This window comes from Caloenas nicobarica, chromosome 16 (assembly GCF_036013445.1).
Source record: "Caloenas nicobarica isolate bCalNic1 chromosome 16, bCalNic1.hap1, whole genome shotgun sequence".
Taxonomy (NCBI): Eukaryota; Metazoa; Chordata; class Aves; order Columbiformes; family Columbidae; genus Caloenas; species Caloenas nicobarica.
In genome coordinates, this window is record NC_088260.1 from 14,545,563 (window position 1) to 14,554,518 (window position 8,956).

The window sequence follows — 8,956 nt, forward strand, 5'->3', positions numbered from 1 at the left end:
CCTGAAGGCCTGTTGAAGAATTCACCTTCCCTGCAGCTGCTTCCCCAACACCTCTGCTTCTCCATGGCAATTACCTGAGCACAGAGGAGGCCCCTCTGTGCAGGTCCTGCAGAGCACGGGGGCACAGGCAGATCGCCCCTTGGAACGGCCAAGGAGGAGGGCAGCAGGGCTCCGTCAGAACCGTGTCCAGCAGCCGGGATCTGGGATAACGGCTCCATCCTCCGCCGTTCCCTTCACGCGTGGCTCAGGCTGCAGCGGCCGCTCCAGCACGTCCCCCCGCCCGGCGCTGCCGCCCCCGCAGCCGTGAGGCCGCGGGAGCCGCCGCCACGCTGCTGCCGTGTCGCCAAGCCTCGGTCAGGCTCAACGTGGGGCTCGGGGTGCTCCCCGGGGTGCTCCCCGGTCACCGCGGCCCCTGCTGCCGGCTCCCAGGGTGACACCCCTGCGGCGGGGGCTCGTGTCCCCCTGGCAGCATCCCCGGCTGCGGAGGCTCCTGCCCCGCCCGCCGCTCCCGGGCGGCCCCGCCAGGGGCTCCCGCAGCCGCCGCGCCGGCCCCGCCCGCCCCCGCCCTTCCGCCGGCCCGGGAGGCGGAGCCGGGGCGGGAGGCGGCGGCGGCGGCGGAGCAGGTGGGGCCGGGGCCGCGCAGGTGAGCGGGGCCGGGCGGGGGGAGCGGGGCCGGGGCTCGATAGCGCCCGGGGACCCGCATGGCGCTGGGGCTGAGCAGGGGCGACACTTTTCCCTCTGCCCGCCCGGGGGCGAATCCGGAGGCTGAACCCCGACCCGCGACCACCCCCCAGGCCGGGAGGGCTCCTTGTTCCCCCGAGGGGCGCTGGGCTCCACGTCCTGCCCGGCTGCGGCTGTTGGGCGCGTTGGGGTCAGGCGCCCCAGGGCTGCCAGCCCCTGTCGCGGGGCTGCGGGTGCAGGTGGCGAGCGGGGCTGGGGGGGTCTCGGCCAGCGGGGTTGGTGCCAACGGGCCCGTTGTCCCCACAGGCCGGCATCGTGCGGTCAGCCCGCGGTGACCTCTCTGGGACCCTTCAGCCTCCGAGGCGGGCGGACCCAGGGAGCAGGGCTGCACCGAGCGGCACGAGCCCTCTGAGCAGGACCCGTGGTTTGGGATGCGGGGAGACACGTATCCTGGCGTGGGCAGGAGGGTGGCTGGAAGGGGAGAGCATCCCCGAAATCCCAGACTGCCCCGTGGATCCGCTGTGAAGTGGCACCTGAAGGTCCCCAGAGCTGCGTCCTCCCGCTCTCCTGGTGACAGGTGCCAGCCGAGGCCGGTCCCTGGGCACTGGACGTGTTTCCTGGTCTGGCCAGGGACATCCACGTCCTCGCTGGAGCTGCTCTGCGCTTCCTGCTGGGCACCTCAGCACTACGCCTGGGCTTTCCCTGGGGAAGCAGTGAGATGCTGAGTGCGGGGAGACGCTGTATCTGGCAGCAGGATGGGAGAAGGTCAGGTAGATGTTGAATAAGGTGGAGAGGAAGCAGCACAGACACCTTCAGCACGGCCAGAGCAGCCTGGTTTGGGCTTTAATGCAGCTCTGTTTTAGGAACACAAGCTTGGGAGATGCTGCCCTGGGGGTCCTGTGGTTTCCCCTCCCACCTGGTGTACGAGCACAGGTCCCTGTGCGGGGTGGCTGGTGTCCTGTGCCACCACCCTGGGAGAGGGACATGCTCCGGTGCTGAGCCCCACGCTGGCTGAGGAGCGAGAGGCACCTTGAATGTGCCCTGGTGGCTTTTCCACCCTGTCCTCACCACCAGACGCCTCCCTGCAGGACGGGCCGCTCACCCCCCCCTGCTCCTCCAGCAGGTCTCCGGGCAGGGGTCACCGCTGTGGAGCCCTCACCCTGCCGAGGGCAGGACCTGCTGCTTCAGGATGGCGAGATGGCTGCCTCGCTCTGCCGACCTGACCCGCTTCTGCCAGAAACTCAACCGCGTGAAGACTTTGGAGGATGACATGATGGAGACATCCTTCAACAGATGCCTTTCCACCATCGACTTGACGCTGCTGGGCATCGGGGGCATGGTGGGCTCCGGGCTGTATGTCCTCACAGGCACCGTGGCCAAGGAGATCGCTGGCCCCGCTGTCATTGTCTCCTTCATCATTGCGGGCTTTGCCTCGCTCCTGGCTGCTCTCTGCTATGCCGAGTTTGGAGCCCGGGTACCCAAGACAGGCTCTGCCTACATGTTCACCTACGTGTCTGTGGGTGAGATCTGGGCCTTCCTCATCGGCTGGAACGTGCTGCTGGAGTACATGATCGGGGGCGCCGCGGTGGCCAGGGCCTGGAGCGGCTACCTGGACTCCATCTTTAACCACAAGATAAAGAACTTCACCGAGACCCACGTGGGCACCTGGCAGGTGCCGTTCCTGGCCCGCTACCCCGACTTCCTGGCAGCCGCCATCCTGCTGGTAGCCACTGCCTTCATCTCCTTCGGCGCCAAAGTGTCCTCCTGGCTCAACCATGTCTTCTCAGCCATCAGCATGAGCGTCATCCTCTTCATTCTCGTCATGGGCTTCGTCCTCGCGCAGCCCAAGAACTGGAGTTCCCAGGAGGGCGGCTTTGCCCCGTACGGGCTGTCTGGCATCATGGCCGGCACAGCCACCTGCTTCTACGCCTTCGTGGGCTTCGACGTCATTGCAGCCTCCAGCGAAGAGGCCAGGAACCCGCAGCAGGCTGTCCCCAGGGCCATCGCTTTCTCCTTGGGGCTGGCCACTGGGGCCTACATCCTGGTGTCGGTGGTGCTGACGCTGATGGTGCCCTGGCACACGCTGGACCCTGACTCTGCCCTGGCAGACGCGTTTTACAGGAGGGGCTACGCCTGGGCAGGGTTCCTGGTGGCCGCTGGCTCCATCTGCGGTGAGTACGGGCAGCGGCGGTGGGAGCTGCCCACCCTGCTCGCGATGGGGGCTGGGAACCGGGGTGGTTTGGGTCTGACATGGTCCACCTTCTTCTGCTCATCCCCCAGCGATGAACACCGTCCTGCTGAGCAACCTCTTCTCCCTGCCACGCATCGTCTACGCCATGGCCGAGGACGGGCTCTTCTTCCAAGTCTTCTCCCGAGTGCATCCTCGCACGCAGGTGCCCGTTGTTGGCATCGTGGTCTTCGGGCTGCTCATGGCCCTGTTGGCTCTTGTCTTCGACCTGGAGGCCCTGGTGCAGTTCCTGTCCATCGGCACGCTGCTGGCCTACACCTTTGTGGCTGCGAGCATCATTGTCCTGCGCTTCCAGCAGCAGAAGGTGGATGCCCCTGTGCCGGCGGCCGGCGGCCGTCCCAGCCCCGAGCCCCGCGAGGGTCCATCTGCGGGCGAGCTGAAGGAGTACGAGTCCTTCTCCGACAAGCTCCAGCTGGTGGACAGGGACAAGAGCAAAGAGCACCGGGAGCCAGGGCAGCTGAAGGCAGCTTTCGAGCCCTACCTGGAGTTCCTCAGCGACTTCTACCCGGGTGAGGTGGTCACGGTGGCCGTGGTGACCCTGATGGTGTCTGCCATCTGTCTTTGCTCCATCTTGGTGTTTGGCAACACCCACCTCCACCTGCCTACCTGGAGCTACTCCCTGCTGTTGGTCCTTTTCAGCCTGGGCTTCCTGCTCAGCCTCCTGCTCATCTGGGCGCACGAGCAGCAGCATGGCACACGGACCTTCCAGGTACGCTGGGGGGCCCGGGCAGGATCAGTCCCTCTGCAGGTTCAGCGGGGTGGGAGCAGCTGTGATGGACCCACGGGAGGTCCCGGTCACCTTGCTCTGGTAAAGGCACCGCAGCTGCTGAAGGAGAAGGACAGTGTCAGCAAGCATGGAGTGCAGGGAGGTGTTGGTGCCCGTGGTGTCACTCTGCACCATCACTTGTCCCTGGGAGGGGACATGGCCAGCAGCTTCGCGTCCATCCCACGGGATTGCTCCTGCCTGTCCTGGGCTCCCTCCTCTGCATCCCCACAGCCCCCTGCTTCCCTCCTGCCTGTCCCAGCTCCTGCCTTCGGTCCCGCCTCGAGCTGTGTAGTGGAGCTCTTTTCTTCAGCCTCCAAATCGCTTTTGTGCATCCCGTGCTCCCCCCTCTCCAGTTTCCAGCTTGTCTGGGCCCCAGTGCAGTGCAGGCACGTGGACACTGACACCAGTGGTGACACCACCTCCCATCTGCCCCGCTTCTCCAGCGAGGACTCTGGGCTGCGCTGGGGGCTTGTTTGGTCCTTGTGACGGTTCCTCTGGGCTGTTTCCAGAGCCTGTGCTCACCCCACCAGCCTGGCGTGCAGCCTGGTTCTCAGCTCCTGCTTCCCTATCCAGCCCTTGTTCCTTTTCACTGCCTTCTTCCTGGAAAAAAAAAAAAATCATTTTCAGAAAGCCCAGAGTGAAAATCACTTTGTCCCCCACGTTTACCAGTGCTGGCTTTTGTCTGTGCAGTTTTAAGGATGGTCTCACCGCCCCCCGGCTCTCTTTCTCCTGCAGATCCCCTTGGTGCCCCTCTCCCCAGCACTGAGTATCGTCCTCAATATCTATCTGATGCTGAAGCTCAGCTACATGACGTGGCTCCGCTTCGCCGTCTGGCTGCTCTTAGGTGAGTGCTCCCGCGGCGGCTGCTTCGGGGCAGAGGGGAACTGGGCTTGTCTGGGCACCAGCTGGCGGCTTCAGGACATCTTTTCCCTCAGTGATGGGTTTATAAAGCTCATCATGCCCCTTTTGGCTTCCAGTTCCCCTTCAGAGGCACAAGCTGAGGTCTCCCAGCGTTTCCCTGACCGTCTCTGACCATGAGCCAGCACTGAGCCCTTGTGGCCAAGAAGGCCAATGGCATCCTGGGGTGTATTAGAAGGGGGGTGGTTAGTAGGTCAGAGAGGTTCTCCTTCCCCTCTACTCTGCCCTGGTGAGACCTCATCTGGAATATTGTGTCCAGTTCTGGGCCCCTCAGCTCCAGAAGGACAGGGAACTGCTGGAGAGAGTCCAGCGCAGGGCCACAAAGATGATGAAGGGAGTGGAGCATCTCCCTTATGAGGAAAGGCTGAGGAGCTGGGGCTCTTTAGCTTGGAGAAGAGGAGACTGAGGGGCGACCTCATCAATGTTTATAAATATATGAAGGGTGGGTGTCAGGAGGATGGAGCCAGGCTCTTCTCGGTGACAACCAACAGTAAGACAAGGGGCAATGGGTTCAAGCTGGAACACAAGAGGTTCCACTTAAATTTGAGAAGAAACTTCTTCTCAGTGAGGGTGACAGAACACTGGAACAGGCTGCCCAGGGGGGTTGTGGAGTCTCCTTCTCTGCAGACATTCAAAACCCGCCTGGACGCCTCCTGTGTAACCTCACCTAGGTGTTCCTGCTCTGGCAGGGGGATTGGACTAGATGATCTTTCGAGGTCCCTTCCAATCCCTGACATTCTGTGATTCTCTGGTTCCCAGAGTATTACGGTTTGTTCTGTTAAGGTTTGGATCCTCCTCCAAGCTCTGGCCCAGAACCACCCCCTGGCTCGCTGGGGCTTGGGGAGCCTTTCCCAGCAAGGGGCTGCCCCTCCCCGGGTCTCAACATGCCCCAGGGTCCTTTCCCACCTGCAAGCAGCTGGTTGAAGCCCCCCTGGTGCAGTGGCGTGTGCTGCTCCGACGGGGCGCCGACGGCATCCCTGCCAGCCGCCGACCTCTGCTCAAACCACCGCTCTCCCATCCTCCACCGCAGGTTTGCTCGTCTACTTCGGCTACGGCATCTGGCACAGCAAGGAGAACCTGCGGGAGCCGCGGCCCCAGCGCGTCAGCGCCCGGTACGTGGTGTTCCCCAGCGGCAGCCTGGAGGAGAGGGTGCAGGCGGTGCAGCCCAGCCCCCAGCCCCCCGCCGGGCTGCCGGACGCCGACACCGAGGACTGCAAGAGATGATACCCCAGGGGACCGGGGCACCTGGCGATGGGAGCATCTGACCCCCCCGCATGGCGAGGCCAGAGACCCCCTCTCCTCCGCCTGGTCCTTCTGCAGCAGAGCCACCGGGGCTGCCCTGGGCTTGTGGCTCCATCCAGAGATGTTGAGGGTGCTCGTCCTTCCCCACCAGCTCCCCGCAGAGCGCGGCGGGGGCTGGCTCGCCCCCTCACCATCCCCAGCACTCAGGAACTGGGGCTCAGCCCACTGCCTGCCCTGCTCACCAGGAGCCGCATCCTTCCCCTGTGCACACCCAGGCGCCGTGCAGCGAATCTCGTTTCTGCTGGCCCATCCGCGCAGCGGGGGATGCAGAGTTGTGCAGAGGGTCCCCTGGGACCGGGGCAGGTAGCCCAGCGCTGCCCATCCTGGGTCTCATCCTGGCTGCAGTGTGGGGTCTCATGGAGCCCCTGCCTCCTGCTGAGCCCTTCCTGCAGGAGGAGGCAGGGGCCAAATTCACTTCCCCACCAGGGTCGCTCTCCTAAAATGCTGGGAATGAGGGGGCCGAGGAGCAGCAGGGGACATGAGATGGAGAAAGGACAATACCAGAGCGAGCAGCTGGGCAGGGATCCCGGGAACACCGGTGCGGCTGGCACGGCACAAGCCCAACTGCACCTTCCCAGCCGCTGGCGTTGGCTGTTTCAGGGTGGGCTGGGGCCGTGCCCGGCTGGAAGGTGCTGCTGTGGTCCTGCCCGGGCCAGGCTCTCGCCCCAGCCCTGTGCTGGCTGTGGGTGCTCAGGAGCCAAGGTTTGTTGTGTTGTCCCCAGAGGTCCCCAGCAGCATCCCTGGGCTGGGCTGCCTGGAGCTGGCTCCCCACTTCCCCAGCAGCACAGTCCGCACTGCTGCCCGGCCATCATGGGGGCTCAGCCCCCCATGCTGCCCCTCCCGGGCTCTCGGTGGCTCTGGGCAGGCTCTGCAGGTGCTTTTCAGTGTTGCCCCCTCCCCAACAAGCATCTCTGGCGCTCACCCCGGCTGCTGTGCTGTCCTGGGGGTCCCCAGCAGCACTGCTGCAGCCACCCCTGGCTGGTTTGCCCATGAGCAGCCTGAAGTGGAAGGGAAGGGGGTTTTAGGACATTTTGGAAAAAATACGTGGAGGCAACAGTCAGGCACAAGCTTGCCAAGCTGCGAGGCCTTGCAGCGTGGACACCATGCTCCCTGCAGCCATCCTGGACATGCAACCTCATCAGCATCCCGCGAGGAGCCGGGGACCGCGGGCGAGCCGGTCCCGTTGCTTCTCGCTGGCCAGTCCCTGGGGGGCCCGGAGGGGCCATGGGGGTTCTCTGTACGATGTGCCGGCTCCCTGGTGAACCCTCGTGTCTGCTCACGCTGCTCCACGTCCCGCCCCCGCTGCGCTGCCGCTGCTGCCAGCAGAGCTGCGTGTCCCTGCCGTGCTGTGGCCCCGCTTGGCACCTCTGTGTAGTGGCTTGTGAGCAACGGGCTGACGCGTTCACCCTCATAAATGCTGGTTCTGTGGTGGCTCTGGTTTTTTGTGCTGTGTGTCCCGCCACAAGAGCCCACGTGGGGAAGCTGCTCACGCAGCCAGTGCTCAGGAAAGCCCCTGAAAGCTTGGGGACAGTTGTGCCACCCACTGCCACCCAGCAGCTCTGCGCCCCTGGCACGGGTGTCACGAACACAGGGACGGGCTCTGGCCAGACCCACGGCAGCTGGGACCCCCAGGGGCTGGGGCAGCCGTGCAAGGGCAGCCTGGAACCTGAGCTGTACAGATACACAAATATAACTGCGTTCAGCCAGACGGGCCTGAACCCCTTTGTCAGCAGTGAGGCTGATGTTGAGCAGCGCGGGGACGGGATCGCTGGAGCTGCCGCGGGTTGCAAGGTGAGTGGATGGGAGAACTTGTGAACCAGTGCAAGTGATGGGAATTGCAGTGTGAGTCACTGGAGATAACCCGCAGACACCCCATCCTCACTGCTGGCGTTCACTAGGGAAGTTTCCTTCCTGTGATAATAAAGTCTTTATTAAAAAAATATTCAACAGGTATCCAGGGAGACACATAGACTTAACTCTCCTTATCAATTGTTGACTTTTAATCTCTGCTATAAATCCATTGTCAGCAGGATAAAGGCGAGTAGAAAGAACCGTAGTGATGAATCGGGAGCGAAGGAGCCCAGAGCAGGATTGGGGAGGAGCAGTGAAGTCCTAACAGAGAGAACAGGCTGAGGTTCAAACCACTTTTCTGTTCTCTTTTGGAGGAAGGGCCATAGGGGTCGCATCGCAAAATGGTCTCGGCTGTCGCCAGGGCCAGGCTCACCCAGCGTGGGCTCTGGGTTGGCCTTTTAAACTGGCCAAGATCTCAGAGTTGTCAAATGAGCCTCCTAACCATTGATAACCTATTTTAAAAGGTTCATTTGTAAAAATGCAGAGAAATTACTGCTAGGCTGCACCATAAAAAGCACACGTGGATTCAGGGTACCCCCTGCACAGCCTGGAGGGGGAATTAAAGGATTGAGACATAATTAAGGGCAGCCTGGGAGGCAAGCATGCCCTCCCGAGAACACTTGTGGGGTTTTTTTAAATAGGATTACAAAACTGTTTGGTTCATCTGTGCCATACACCATGTTATTACAGTAATGTACGCTGCACGGGCATATAACATTGATTTTAAATTGTCTACCTGTTAATGTCCAGAAAAAAAGGGGGTTGTCAGCAGCTATTGCCCCCAAGGGAACACTCCTACAATGATTTGCTCCTGAAAATTGTCTCAGCAGGAAAAAGAAAAAATCCAAACGGAACGCTGTGAGGGTGCTGTAAGATGGCAGCCTGTAATTGTAGGAGAAAAAACACCAGTTCCCCCATCTGTAGCCCGTATGTGTGATCCAGCCAGATTTAAAAGCAAACCACCCCCACGTGCAGCTCACAAAACCCCATTTCACAGCACACGACGGGACAGCCGGTCGCTGTTCTGCTGTGGCTCGTTTCACACCAATTTGCCACAGGGGTATCTGTCTCCAAATTAATTTTAAAAAAATCATATTTTCTGGGCCTCATGGAAATGGTCTCATCAGCCTGGTCAGGCTGGACGGAAATCAATGTAATTAAAAAGCACCAGTGTGGGATGTGGGTCAGCG

General features: G+C 62.0%; 1 protein-coding gene across 1 annotated transcript; it reads left to right on the forward strand.

Moving 5' to 3' along the window:
* The first annotated feature begins 1,809 nt into the window (after window positions 1-1,809).
* Window positions 1,810-6,099, forward strand: SLC7A4 (solute carrier family 7 member 4). Its single transcript, XM_065646359.1, has 4 exons — window positions 1,810-2,852; window positions 2,962-3,638; window positions 4,431-4,539; window positions 5,644-6,099. Exons 1-4 carry the CDS (start codon window positions 1,871-1,873, stop codon window positions 5,835-5,837), a joined length of 1,962 nt encoding a protein of 653 aa, XP_065502431.1. The 5' UTR covers window positions 1,810-1,870; the 3' UTR covers window positions 5,838-6,099.
* Window positions 6,100-8,956: the final 2,857 nt, after the last annotated feature.